Here is a 14,947-nt window from a genome sequence, read left to right as displayed (position 1 = left end):
TGAGCCACCATGTGGTTGCTGGGACTTGAACTCAGGACCTCTGGAAGAGCAGTCAGTGCTCTTAACCGCTGAGCCATCTCTGCAGCCCCCATCCTTTACTGGTTTTAAAGAAATGACAGATTGCTGTTGATTTTTTTTTTTTTCTTTTTTCTTATTTTCGGAGCTGGGGACCGAACCCAGGGCCTTGCGGTTGCTAGGCAAGTGCTCTACCACTGAGCTAAATCCCCAACCCCGCTGTTGATTTTTTGAGACAGGTTCTCACTATATAGCCATGGCGGGAATGGAACTTGATTTGTAAGACCAGGCTGACCTTAAATTCCTTAGATATCTTCATTCCTCTGCCTCAGAGCTGGGAGCAGAGGTGGGCGTCATCACATGGCCTTGCTCAGTTGCTTCTCCTTGAGACAAGAGATCTGGCTTTAGACCAGGCTGACAGAGACCCAGTTGCCTTTGTCTCCGAGCGCTGGGACCAGAGGTGTGCGCCAAGCCTGTCCCTGTTTGTTTTTAATAACATCTGTCTGTTTATACATGTCTGTATTGGGAACCAGGCTGATGTTAGGGCTTTCCTGGAAGCCCTGATGTTATGGAGAAGGGACCTAGTTCTTTATCTAAAACCAGGAACATGCTGGCAAGGCCAGTAATGGCCTGGGGCGTAGAGGAAGCTTCTGCCTTGGCTTCTGAGAAGCACTCGCTGCCCTCTAAAGGGCCATTGTTTTCAGTCTCGGCCTCTGTGCACTTGAGATGTCCCATGTTCCCTCTGTACAGCATTGCTTGATTAGCTCCTGATGACATCAGGAGATGCCATGCTTTTTGGAGGCTTGTGGGTTTCTTTTTTTTTTTTTTTTCTGGTTCTTTTTTTCGGAGCTGGGGACCGAACCCAGGGCCTTGTGCTTCCTAGGCAAGCGCTCTACCACTGAGCTAAATCCCCAGCCCCGGCTTGTGGGTTTCAAGACAGGGTTTCTCTGCAGCGCTGGCCATCCTAGAACTCATTCAGTAGACCAGGCTGGCCTCAAACTCAGATGCTGCCTCTGCCTCCTGAGTGCTGGGATTAAAGGGGTGTGCTGCTGCTGTCTGATGACACTGTCCTTTTTTTTTAAAGGTGTATTTATTTTACGTATGTGAGCACACTGTGGCTGTCTTCAGACACACCAGAAGAGGGCATCAGATCCCATTACAGATGGTTGTGAGCCACCATGTGGTTGCTGGGATTTGAACTCAGGACCTCTGGGAGAGCAGTCGGTGCTCTTACCGCTGAGCTATCAACTTGCATATCTTTTATGTTCTCAGCCCTGGTCTTCCCCTGCAGGGTCCTGTCACTAAAGAGTGACCTGCTGATCCAGGTTTATCTGAGTGTATGTGTGTTACATCACGTGTGTGCAGGAGCCTGGGAACATCAGAAGACGGTGTTGGGTACCTGGAACTAGTTCTCAGCAGCAGTGACCCGGTGCCCGGGTGCTGGGAGTCCAAACTCTCGACCACCGAGGCATCGCTCCAGCTCCCAAGCATGCAGGTTATCAAAACCAGACGCCGGGTTGGTGAAAGGCTCGGGGTTAAATATGGCTACTTCCAAACCTAATGAGCTAGTTCATCTGAGGGACCACATGGTAGAGGGAGAAAACTCTTTGACTTTGCCCTGTGACCTTCGTGTGTGTGCTGTGACACATCTGTAAACACACACACAGAGAAGTAAATGTAGTAACTTTTTTTTTTTTTTTTTTTTTTTGGGTTCTTTTTTTCGGAGCTGGGGACCGAACCCAGGGCCTTGCGCTTCCTAGGTAAGCGCTCTACCACTGAGCTAAATCCCCAGCCCCATGTAGTAACTTTTTAAATACCAGATACTTATGATTAATTTTCAAAGAGCCCTTTGGAATTTTAGGGATTAGCTGGCTCTTAAAAATTTATCTTGCAGCGGTTGAGGATTTAGCTCAGTGGTAGAGCGCTTGCCTAGCAAGCACAAGGCCCTGGGTTCGGTCCCCAGCTCCGAAAAAAAAAGAAAAAAAAATTTATCTTGCATTCCAGTTCAATCGTGAATTAATTCTGTATCAAATTTTGTGCAGCTGAGAAATTGAGTTTAGTATGACTGATAGGTATACTCCGTTAATGTTCTAAAATTGGGATGTTAAAGTGGCATTGTCAAGGAAACAGAAGTCTTCCTTTTACACGACTGTTATCTAGAGATATAAACTTGACACTGTAATTATTCTGAAGTGGTTTACTGAATAGACTTGTGAAACTAGCAATTTGCTAGGCTTTCCAGGATACCTGGGCCAGACACGGGAGCATTGTGATTTGCTTTGTGCTAGTGCTTTGCGTATTTTGCTTCGAGTCAGGGTGTTGCATGGCCCGGGTTGGCCTCATACCCATTTCGTTAGGCATAGACTGCCGTAAGGACCTCCTGTTCTTCCTGCCCCTGTCTCATCTCCCAGGTGCTATCTTACAAGCATGGCTTACTGTGCCTGCCTCTTGTGCCAGAGTTCTGTAGAAGATCAGTTGGATCTGTCTCTGTGTTTGGTGTTCTCTGGTCGTCCGTGTCCTCCCCCCCCCCCCCCCGGCCCCCCTTTGCCCCTTTCTCTTTCTCTTTCTGAGACAGTTTCTCCGTATAGCCCTGACTATTCTGGAACTCACTCTATGAACCAGGCTGGCCTTGAGCTCAGAGATTTCTCTGCCTCTGTTTCCTGAATACTGGGATTAAAGGGATCTATCTGCCTCCATTGCCTGACGTTGTTGCTGCTGCTCCTCCTCCTCTTCTTCAATCTCCTTCCTCCTTTTCTTCTTCTTCAGATTTATTTATTTATTTATTTATTTATTTAATGTTTGTGAGTACACTGTAGTTGTCTTCAGACACACCAGAAGAGGGCATCAGTTCCCATTACAGATGGTTGTGAGCCACCATGTGGTTGCTAGGAATTGACCTCAGGACCTCTGGAAGAGCAGTCAGTGCTCTTTTTTTTTTTTTCTTTTCTTTTTTTTGGAGCTGGGGACCGAACCCAGGGCCTTGCGCTTGCTAGGCAAGCGCTCTACCGCTGAGCTAAATCCCCAACCCCACAGTCAGTGCTCTTAACCACTGAGCCATCTCCCCAGCCCTGGTCTTTACTTTTTAAAGTTAATTTTTTTCTGTTTTTTTTTTTAAGCTAACCATGGTGAAGCCTACATGTAATGAAATTCCAGCCCCGAAGAAATTGAGGCAGTCGGGATACTGATTTGTGTGTGTTGTGGGGTGTTGCCACACTGTGGAAGTCAAGGACACTTTGAGGGGATCAGCTCCCTCCTACAGTGTGGACCTCCTGGGAACTGAACTCAGGGTGTTAAGCTTAGTGGCCAGGGCCTTCCTATTTGAGCTCTTACCACTCTAATTCTACTTTACTTTTTTCTCCAGATTAAATTTAGTGGAAGCTTTTGTTGAAGATTCAGAATTGAGGCAGAGTCTACAGGAGGATTTACTTCGCCGATTTCCAGATCTTAACCGGCTTGCCAAGAAATTTCAGAGACAAGCAGCGAATTTACAAGATTGTTACCGACTGTATCAGGGTGTGAACCAGCTTCCCAACGTCATCCAGGCTCTGGAGAAATACCAAGGTTTCGGCAGTTTTGTTTTACTTAGTCCCCACCTTTTTATTTTCTCCTCACCTCTGTTTTACTTACCATGCCAAGCATCGAAGGTGCTGTCCTTCCAGAAGTTAGGTTTAGTCCTTCTCCGTGACGACGGCTACGTTTTCTAATAGGTTCACACTGAGTCTGGCGTAGACAGTGCTCTACTAAGGGGCCAGACCTCGGGGCCAGCCTTAGGAGTGTGATCTAACCCAGCACCTTGTTTGCCATGTTCCCTGTGCCTGGCCCTGCTAGAGCCCTTCAGCAGTTCAAGGTCAGCCTAGACTGCACAACACCATGTCTCCATAGAAAGGTGCTGATGTACACAGTCCATATAGTTATCTAATAGAGTGTATGTGAGTGAAGTCATGTCCTTGACAAAGTGTCTGCATGGGCACTGTGGGGCTTCACGCCTGTAAATGGAGCGTGTGTGCCTGTGCGTACGTGTGCCCAGAGCAGCACCTATTCAGACCTCGCCTATTCAGACGCTTGCTTTCCTAGTTGCTGATGGCCAGTGACGTGTGCGTTCATCATGTTTCTTGGATCTGCTGCTCCCTCCTCAGGGTGAGGTTATAGTAGGGGCCATGTCTTTGTCTGGGTGCTGCAGATTGGACGTCGTTGCACTTGTCCTGAGAAAGTGTCTTAGCCATTGAGTCATCCATCTTTGCAGTGTCCTACTTGCAGCTTCCTCGGACCGAGTGTAAATTTATACAATTTGTATAGTTATTAAATATCTAACGTGTAAAGCATTTTCAGTTTGAACCAAACATCAACAACTCTTTTTTTTTTTGGTTCTTTTTTTTTTTTTTTCGGAGCTGGGGACCGAACCCAGGGCCTTGCGCTTCTAAGGCAAGCGCTGTGCCACTGAGCCAAATCCCCAACCCCAACAACTCTTAAATCTATTAAAACATACCCCTTAGGGGTTTGACGGTGGAGTGCTTATGTGACTGAAGAGGGTTGAGTTCTGTGTCTCAAAATAGATCTTTCAGTAATATGGGAAATTTTGGGTTTTTTTTCCAGACAAATTTAACTTTAGCTTCTTGATGACAGAATACAAATTAAATTTTGTTGTGACAATAATTTATTTTGTGTAATCTGCCAGAATGAGTACAGAAACAGGAGAGCCGCTTTTGGGAGTTAGTTCTTTCCTTCCAATGTGTGGGTCACAGGAATCGAAATCAGACAGTCATGCTTGGCAGCAAGCCCCTTACCCAGTAAGCCATTTCGTTGGCCTAAGGCACTGTTTTATAAAAGGTAACCAATGGCTAGAGACTTTAAGCACTTGGTACACAGGCCCAGGGGCTGCAGTTGGGAACTCTAGAACCCATGTATTATTTATGTTGGGTGGGGATGTTCATAGTTCCAGGTTGAGACGGGGTCCTTGCACCAACCTGGCTAGCAAGACTCATATCAGTGAGCTCTAGCTTCAATTAAGAGACCTTGCGGGGGGTGGTTGGAGGTTGGGGGGCTGGAGAGATGGCTCAGCAGTTTTTAGAGCACTGACTGCTCTTCCAGAGGTCCTGAGTTCAATTCCTAGCAACCACATGGTGGCTCACAACCATCTGTAATAGGTGGGATCTGATGTCCTCTTCTGGTGTGTCTGAAGACAGCGACAGTGTACTCATCATATATAGAATAAATATATCTTTAAAACAGAGACAGAGAGTTCCGTCAAGAGACTGCAGTGGGGAAGAGTAGTCCTTCCTGACGACAGCCTTTACTTGGATGTGCACCCACACACACCAGAGCGTACAGATAAACACCACACATGGAAAAGGTGATACTAAAGTGTTCTCACTTTTTCAAAGTGCCTTACAGAAGTATTTCTCCTCTTGTCGGTGAGATGGCTCAGAGGTGCAGGCTCGTCACCAAGCCTGGGGACTTGAGTGAGTCTTACCAGACCATGGCTCAGACCCTCACCCCATGGCAGCTGTTTTGGACTTTTCTGTTTTCTGTATCTCCCACCTTGTACAGCGAGCAGGTGTCCTTTTGTTTCCTGATAAGTCGCCCATACAGATTTAATTACTTATTATTTTCTTATTTACTCACTGATTGATTGAGTCAGTGTCGTATGAAGCCCTGGGTGGCCTGGAATTCTGTATAAGTAAGGCGGTCTCAAGCCCATAAGGATCTGCCTGGCTCTGCCTCTGAAGTGCTCAGATGCAGGCGGTGTACCAGTGTGCCCAGCTTGTGCGACCTCTGTCTTAAAATCATCTCTTTCTGTGGCTTACACATTTAAATGTTCTTGTTTGCCCTTTCCGTCACCTCCGGATCTGGTCACGAGGCATCAGATCTCTGAGTTTGAGGCCAGCCTGGTTTACATAGAAGTTCTAAGACAGTCAGTGTTGCCTAGAGAGACACTTTCTCAAAAAGCAAAGCTAACTAACTAAAACACAAGTTCTGGTCTGAATCCTTTTTGGTGTCAGTCTGTATCATCCTCTCTCTGCTCTCATTTCTTTTTTTTTTTTTCTTTTTTCTTTTTTCTTTTTTTTGGAGCTGTAGACCAAACCCAGGGCCTTGCGCTTGCTAAATCCCCAACCCCCTCTGCTCCCGTTTCTAAAAGCCTGCGTTTCCCTTCATCCTCTGTGAGCTGGCAGTTGCTAAGTTACCTGTGTTGCCAGCTGTAGCAAACGCATGTAGCCTGGGCTCATAGACTTTAAGCAGACGTCTTGTTTCGTATTTTGTTTTCCTGATTTCCTCCCATCCCCATTACTTTTGAAGAGTTCGTCACAGTTTTTTAGTGTGTTGAATTTACCGAAAAAGCCAAAACAGACTAATCTACAAAGAAAGAAAGAAAGCAAGTACAATATTTTTTGAGAGCAAAACCATGCTTTAAAAAGTACATTAACACACATTATTTTGAGAAATCACAGGTAATTTGTCATCCTGTGACATTTTTGGCTTTGATTCATTCTAGGCTTGCTTTTAGTCCAGAGAAACACTGAAAGTAAGGTGTGTTCCAGACAGCAGGGGGCAGCCACAGCATGGGAAGTACATTAGCATTGATTACATTTTTCTCTGTAAGACATAGGTACTTGCTGGCGGTTCTAACTGGGTAATGCAGCCACACAGAGTCCTCGACAAGGCATTTGTCCTTCTGAGGGAACGGGACTGCATGGCTTTAGTTGGTCCCACTGAGTGATAGAGTGGGGTGATACCTGTCCAGTCAGATCACGCTCACATCCAGAAATAGGGAATTGACAAGATGAGATTGGCCTTTATTTCTAGCTCAAAAATGCCAGAGTACAATGTAAAATAACTCTTCTGCACTTGAACGAATTTCCAGCAGATTAAAATAACTCATTCAGACATACTTCATGGTCAACTTATCCACTCAGGTACTTTGAAGTTATTATTTTATGCATATGAGTGTTTTGCTTGCATGCCTGTCTGTGCTAGGAATTGGACCTCGGCCCTCTGGAAGAGCAACCAGTGCTCTTGACCACCGAGCCATCTCTCCGGCCCCATGCAGATGGGCTTTTGATAGAGTACACTGAGTCTTAAGTTGCTTAGTGTAGCTGTTTTCACAGTATTCTGCCACTCTATAGCAGGGATGTCTTCAGTTTGTTTCTTTCCAGTCCTGACACTTCATATTTCGGTTAATTTAAGACGTTCACAATTCCTTGGGTGGTCTGTGAAATCCAGGGTCCTGATTGGGTGAACATAAGTGTCCGGGTCGATGGCCACGTTGCTTGCTTCCTCTCCTGCGCTCTCTTCCTTTAACACCGTCCTCTTAACAAATGGCCCGTCTTCCACAGGACTAAGTGGCAGTGGCAGGTGTGGCTCTTCGTTTTGTGGCAGTTCCATGAGAATGGAAGGGTGGAAGAGAAAGACACGAAGAGAATAAGTAAATCTCAGATACTTAGTAAGCAGTGTAATGGGGGAGCTGCGGCCTAGGTGATAGATACTAGGTGTGCTCTAAGAAGGCCTAGGTGATAGATACTAGGTGTGCTCTGAGAAGGCCTCTGAGAATTGCTGTTTGGGCTGAGTGATGGCTCAGCACTTAAGATAGCACTGGTTGCTCTTCCAGAGGAGCTGGGTTTCATTCCGAGCACCACATGGTTTATAGCCATTTGTAAATCCAGCTCCAGGGGCTCTGAAGCTGTTTTCTGGCTTCCTTGGGTACCAGGCATGTAAGTGATGCAGACATACATGCAGGCAAAGCACCCGTGCACTTACGAGGAAAGAGAAGTTGCTGTTGTATATAGTGCTGATACCTGTAATCCCCAAATTTGATATGCTGAGGCAGGAGGATTGCCATAAATTTAGAGCAGCCTGGGCTGTAGAGTGAAACCTTGTCTCGAAAACCAAAACAAACAAGAAGAAAGGAAAGTCAAAGAAATTACTTTCCAACATGAGATTTGAATGATGAAACAGAGCCAGCTTCTAGGATGCGAGGGGCTAGGGAGCCTACTGTATCATCAGCCAGTGCCGCATTTCAGGCTAGCAGGGATTGGACACGTTGTGAAGTAAGGTGACGTTTTAGTCACAGTGCTAGAAAATACGGGAAGAGTGGTAGGAATTAAGGCTGGAGTTGAGGCCTGTCTAGTGTGTGTGTCCTCTCTCTTTAAAATTAAAAACAAAGCCAAGTGGCCTGAGCCCGCAGAGTTGAGAGGGCGTCCAGTACTCTGTAGTTGGAGTACAGGTGATTAGGAGCCGGTGTGTGGTGCAGGGCCCTCTGGAAGAGCAGCCAGTCCTCTTTACCTCTGGGCCACTTCTTCAGCCCGGTATCTCATGTTTGTAATTTCGTTTTTGTTTTGTACTACCAGCTATTTTGGCTTCTAATAAAAATTATTTTTAGAGTAATGGTTTTAAACATATGAAATAAAACAAGTGCAAAAGAAAAATAATCCTGTTGGGGCTGGGGATTTAGCTCAGTGGTAGAGCGCTTACCTAGGAAACGCAAGGCCCTGGGTTCGGTCCCCAGCTCCGAAAAAAAGAACCAAAAAAAAAAAAAAAAAATCCTGTTGAAGTATAGTTATCAAGATGCAAACCCTTGGGGTTGGGGATTTAGCTCAGTAGTAGAGCCTTGCCTAGTAAGCGCAAGGTCCTGGGTTCGGTTCTCAGCTCTGAAAAAAATAAAAAAAAAATAAAAAAGGTGCAAACCCTTGATACAGAGCAGTGGACTTGTAATTGATGAATCTAAATTGTGTGTGCGTGTGTGTCCATCTGTCCATCCCTCTCTCCTCCCTTCCTTTTGGAAGGGACAGGAAGACAGGTCTCCAGAGCGAATGTAATTGTTTGCTGCCTGGTGTGGGATCTTGGAACTAAACTGGTCCTCTGGGAGCAGCACTCAGTTCTACCTCTCCAGCCCTTAGTTAATGCCATTGAAAAGAGTCTAAGGGGCTGGAGAGACAGCTGAGTGCTTAAGAGCGCTTGTTGCTTTTGCAGAGGACAGGTTTGATTTCCAGCACTTCTGTGGCCATCACGGCCATTCCAAACTCCAGTTCTAGGGTATCTGGTGACCTCTTCTGATTTCTGTGGGCATCAAGGATGTATTTTATATAAAATTAAAGATGAATAAATCTAAAAAGGGTCGGGGGACATGCTCACAGATTGGGCGTGGTGGTTTAATTCTGTATCCCAGCTGGGCAGGCCGGGGCAGGCACACTGCTTATATGCAGGGGTTTATACCAGCTTATGCAGCATAGTTACAGCCTTGTTTCTAAGAAAGAAATGACAGGCCTGTGCCTTCAATTTCAAAGTAATGCATCTTTATTTTTAATTTTAATTATGTGTATGTGGGTCTGTCTACATGTGAATGAATATAGGTGCCCCTGGAGGCCACAGTCTGAAACCCCTGGAGCTGGAGTTGTGGGTAATCGTGAGCTGCCCAGTGTGGGTCTATGTATGCTCCTAACCACTGAGGCATCCCCAGCCTCCTGAATGATGAATTTCAATGACACTTTGGATGACTCCAAACTCCGTTATCTGATTTGAGAGCATGGTTGGTGTTTTGATTGGTAACAATGTCGCGCAGCTTTATTACCTGTATTGGGAATTAGAGAGGAGATGAAAGGATGAACTGTGTTCATGCTCTACCTTGATGTGCAGGGGCCTGTGGACCTTGTCTTAGCTTGTGCAGGGCTTTCCTGGCTGTGGCCGTTAATATAAAATGGCTCGGTGTGGGTTAAAACTCAACCTTTGCCTGATGAGGTGGCAAAGGTTCCAGGAGTCTGTTGGAGAGGATGGGGACACCGAGGGTGACAAGCCACACATCTGCAGTGCAACAGCTATTTTTGATTTTTGTTCTGTTTTCTTTATGTAACAGGTATTCTGATACCGTGTGTGTGTGTGTGTGTGTGTGTGTTTGCGCGCTCGTGCACTTTTTCCTGTACGCTTGTGCTTTTGTTACTGGTGCCCTCTGGGAATCTTTTTTTTTTTTTTTTTTTAAAGATTTATTTATTTATTATATATATAAGTACACTGTAGCTGTCTTCAGATACACCAGAAGAGGGCATCGGATCTCTTTACAGATGGTTGTGAGCCACCATGTGGTTGCTGGGAATTGAACTCAGGACCTCTGAAAGAGCAGTCGGGTGCTCTTAACTGCTGAGCCATCTCTCCAGCCCGCCCTCTGGGAATCTTAAACCCTGGAACTGAAGTTAAAGAGAACTGAGCTGCCTCCATATGGGTGACTGGAAAGTCAGTTTAGGTCCTCTGGCTACAAGAGTAGCCTGCGCTCTTTAATTTCTGAGCTGTCTTCACCAGCCCCATCATGAGAATTCTTGAAAATCCTTCTAAGTCATGAGATAGAAAGACAGTGTTTATGGAAAACAAGTTCTTGCACAAAAATTGCAAAATACTGAACTGACAAAGTATTAGATAGAAACAAGTTATCTGTAGGGTTCACCTTAGCTCGTCTCTCTCTCTCGTGCTCTCTCGCTCTCTCTCCCCCTGTCCTGGAATTCCCAGGCTGGTCTTGAACACACAGATCCACCTGCCTCTGCCTCCCGAGTGCTGTGTTTAAAGGTGTGCGCCACCAGCGCTCAGCTGCTGCAGGGTATCTGCTTTAAATAGAGTGCGGTTTCAACAAAGTTACAAATTAACACTGAGGTTCAGTATTTGTTGTTGTTAAGTATTAGCAAATGTTTTTGTGCCCTTTGTATATCTTAACACAGTGGAAAGCGAAGTGGTTGTCCTTGCTAAGGTTCATTCTTGGAAGTGATTTTAGCTTTTAAAGACAGGACCTTATAGTATAGTCCTAGTCTGTCCTCAATACCTGTGGTTTCTCCAAAGGCCTGGGATTACAGGGTCTCACTGCCATTCCCCTTTGAAAATGTTACTGGAGACAGTGGGGCTAGGGCTTTCTATGACCCAGCATCACTGTTTTGATTGGCTGCCATTCATCCTTTACCAGGAGTTCTGAAGCCAAGTAGAGATAAAGAGCCAGGCATTGTAACACAGCAGACGTCATGTAGGCAAAGGGTTGTTTCCAGCCTGTCTGTTCTCACATATGTAGTGTCCTCAGGGTGTTAGAGGCAGTGGTGGTTCATAATGCAGTGTGACTCCCAGTGCTTTCATCATTCTCACTGGAGAGCCGTCAGATGGGAATTAATTACTTCGGATTAAAATTCCGTGTGCTAGTGGTCACCTGCAGAATGCCTTCAAGCATTAAGTGGCGGTGAGGAGAAAAAAGTAATCCTTGTGTCCCAAGTAGTAGTGACTAGTGGTGTAGGGTGAGGTGGCTCATGTGGAGCACACTGCCATGGCTGTCGTCCGGGTGCATACCTGTCTTCTGCGTCGCCGCATTGTCAGTGTATTGTGCTGACAAGGACAGGGCTCAGGATGCCAGGCTGCAGATGAGCAAGCCACTGAGCAGCATGGCTGGGCTGGCGCCAGCCCCAACTCTGCCTTCCTGGTACCTTGTTGGTTCCTGTTCCTCCTGTCACGTTATTCCTTCTTAACAGCCAAGTTCCCAGTTTAAAGACTTGATTGGAGCACTGGGTTGTTAATGGAGATTAGATGAAAATTAGAGGTCTTATTTCTATGGCTTTATCATTTAGTCATAGTTAATGTTTCCACATTGCTCTGAAGGAGACGACAGACATCCAGGGAGGGCAGTGCCCAGTAGTGGGGCATTGGGTGCAGACACCACAGCAGTTCCCTGTTTGTAGATAACTTTTGAGTTAAAGCAGAAAGGTAGAACTGAGTTCAGAGACCTATATAGGTCGTGCTTCCTGGTTCAAAGGATGTTCATTATTTTAATTGTTACGAGCTGTTGTTTTTATTTCTGTTTCTGCTTTGTTTTAGGAAGACACCAGGCATTGTTGTTGGCAGTTTTTGTGACTCCTCTTACTGATCTTCGTTCTGATTTTTCAAAATTTCAAGAAATGATAGAAACGACTTTAGATATGGATCAGGTATGCAATTTACATTTAATTCCTACAGCAAAGTAGTTTTGGAAAGGAAAAAGTAACGAGAAACAAAACAGAAAAATCATATTTAAAAATATTTTGTTTTGAGTTTGTATTTTTGGCACTTTGTGTGGCACCTTTGTGGCTAATTGGTGTAAACTTAAGTGACAGACAAGGAGGAATGGACTTGCTAGGGGATGCTGGGGATTGAACCCATGGCCTTGAATGTGGTGGCGAGTGTCTGACCACTGCTCCATCCAGCCCCACCAGTCCTTTTCAGTGAAGATAGGAGTCATTGAGTGCAGAGACTGGGTGCGGGATGCTTCCTGCTGTTTATCCTGGAACATGGTATCCACCTGCCTCAGCCTCCCGAATGTTAGTGCAAGGAGTACAAGGAAGGGTGTGCGGCAGTTCCGGGTTGAGAGAGAATGACATCATAAATGATTCCGAATGTTCAACTTGGACACATTTTCATCAAGGCAGAGGAATTCTAGTTACTGAACCTCGGGGGCTCATGTAATCTCAGCTGGCAGGAGACTGGGTCACAACAATTGTAGGAGTTCAAGCTCAGTGTAGACTACAGTGTAAATCTCAGAAAACAGGAAAGTGAACAGGATACAAGGAAGCGTCATTTTTTGTCCTGTAGAAAGTTGTTTTGGGGAGGTAAGGTGGTTAGTTTGTGCATAAAATAGGCATAGATGTTCACTTTTTGTTTTTTATTTATTTTCATTTTCTGTGTATGTGTTCTGCCTGTATACAAAACTATATTGTGTGTGTATCTGGTGCTGGTGGAAGCCAGAAAAGGGCATCTGACTGCCTGTAACTAGGTTAGATGATTGTGAGTTACCACATGGTGCTGGGAACCGAACCTGGATCCTCTAGAAGAACATCAAGTGCTCTTAGCCTCCAAGCCATCTCGCCAGCCTCTCTCTGAGTCTCTCTGACTGAGGCTGGCCTCCAGCTCAAGGCCTATATATCAAATGCTGGGATTACAGGCATGCACCACAATATCCTGCTTAAATTTTTCCTAAACTTAAAAAAATAAAAATCTTGGGTTCGGTCCTCAGCTCAAAAAAAAAAAAAAAAAAATCTAAGCTGAATTTCCCATGAAAAGACTATGCCAGGATATATACTCACATTATTGGCATCAAGGTAACAGTTTGGTTGGGTTCTTAGTACCTGTAGATCTATTTGAGTTGATAATTTGTGATCTTGATTTATTTTGGTTGTTTTAGACCGTATGTGTGTTTGTGCACGAGTACTGGTGTTAGTCAGTATGTTCTGGAAAGAATAAGACAAAGTTTAAGAAGTCTAGAAGAGGGTAGGTTTTATTTAGAATTGCTAGGTTCAGTGGAACCCTCTGGAAGGCCTGGTTTCTTGATTTAATCAAAACCAGTCCCTTTGGCCTTAGAGTAGCTACCAGTAGCAGTTGAACCCTATTATTTGCCATGAATAGGTTTTTTTCTGCCAAAGAAATAAGCCAATTTGAGCTGAATTAAAAGAAAACAGGCAAGTTTATTTGGGAGTGAGCTACCGGGCCTTGGGGGATGAGACTGAAACAGTCAAGGGCAGACTGTGGTAGGGAAGCTCTTCACAGTTTGTAGGTAAAGGAGAATGACTGTCTGCTGCATGCTGGGCGTGCACCCCTGGGTGGTTACCTAGGGCTGGGTGGGGCTGGGCGGGGCGGGGTGGTGAGGGGCTTGGGACTGCTGTCAGAGATGTCAAGATGTGTGGTCCTGTTGACTAGGGACTTGTTATTTGCTCCAGCTCAGCTGGCCCTGAGGTTTGTAGGAGGAGGCAGGAAGAGTGGAGTCTGCTGTCCCTGGCAGTGAATGACGGCCACCTCTGCTGGGAGTTGGAGAGCATCCAAAAGTGTGGCCCTAAGGGGCTACATAAGGTTGGTCACAATGAACATACCCTTGGTGGTGAGAAAAAGCTCCTTTCCATCCAAAAGGAGGAGTGGGTATGGGCTTTTAATGAGGCAGAATTGGAGATGTTGGCCCTTGGCTATTTGCAGTCCATGGTTAAGCAGTTACCTCAGCCTGCTGTGAAGAGGTCCCCACTGGGAGGTGGTTTGCCCCAACTGTTTCAGTGGAGGTGACCACAGCACAAGCCACTTGGAGGTGTACCAGTCTGTCAGTGAGAGCTCCCATCCACAAAGAGGATGAGCTGGGTCTCTAAGGGGTTGGTTAAAAGCCCAGGCCAGGGTGAGCATAGAGTCTCCATAGTCTTTGGGCTATGAGTGAGAGGAGGTATAGGGGGATGGGACAGGGAGGAGGGTTACAGAGGGTTGCAGGATTTAGAGCAGGACTGGGGGTCAAGGTAATTTGGGGTTTTTCTAGAAACAGATGAAAGGCTTGGACCCCAGAGGACCCAGGGAGGGAAAGAGGGAAATGACTCAAGGATGGAGAGGTGAGGGGTGGAGTCTGCCATGATGAACTGGATCAGGGTGAGCTTGGGTCTCCTGGGTAAGTTCTGCCACCATGGTGAAGGTCCTCAAACATGGCTGCCATCCACAGATGGAGGGCAAAAGTTCTGGCCTATGGGAGGGCCCAGTTGACTGAGCTAAAACACCTGCAGTCATTCCTCTGTAAAGAGGCAGTAGGGGTGGGTGGGGTCTGGAGGGCCAGGGCAGGCTGCTAAGAGGGTGTCCTCCAGTAAAGAGAAGTGACAGCAGACTGTGGTTGGCTTCGGGGGGAGTGGGAGACTTGGGAACTCTCTCTAGCTGCTTGGTGTAGTGGCTTAGCTGTAAGAGCAAAATTGGGGATCCAGTATCTGAAGAACCCCACCAGGGACAAAAAATGAAAGAATCTGGTTTGCCTGAAAGACTTGGACTTGATCAGAGGTGAGGGTCGTACACCCTGGGCCGAGTTGGATGCCTATGTACACAGCAGTGGGAGAGCACAGCTGGGCTTTAGATGGAGAGGCATGGTAACCCAGGGAACCAAGAGAGTTGAGTAGTAAGTCACTGGTTTTTTTTGGGACAGACAAGGAAAGGCTGC

General features: G+C 46.1%; 1 protein-coding gene across 3 annotated transcripts in view; it reads left to right on the top strand.

Annotated features, from left to right (window-relative positions):
• The window catches only part of Msh2 (mutS homolog 2), a 59,147-nt gene that overhangs the window by 13,968 nt on the left and 30,232 nt on the right, over nt 1-14,947 (top strand). For 2 of the 3 annotated variants that reach the window (XM_087554885.1, NM_031058.2), the window contains exons 7-8: nt 3,377-3,576; nt 11,842-11,951. In XM_087554885.1, coding sequence (XP_087411011.1) covers nt 3,377-3,576; nt 11,842-11,951 — 310 coding nt within the window. Of the gene's footprint in view, nt 1-3,376; nt 3,804-8,515; nt 8,661-11,841; nt 11,952-14,947 lie in introns of those variants that run through there. The other variant, XR_015622171.1, reaches the window with a different exon arrangement.

The sequence above is a fragment of the Rattus norvegicus genome, chromosome 6, assembly GCF_021556685.1.
Source record: "Rattus norvegicus strain SHRSP/BbbUtx chromosome 6, alternate assembly SHRSP_T2T, whole genome shotgun sequence".
NCBI classification, from domain to species: Eukaryota; Metazoa; Chordata; class Mammalia; order Rodentia; family Muridae; genus Rattus; species Rattus norvegicus.
This window is presented reverse-complemented; position numbering and strand designations above follow the sequence as displayed.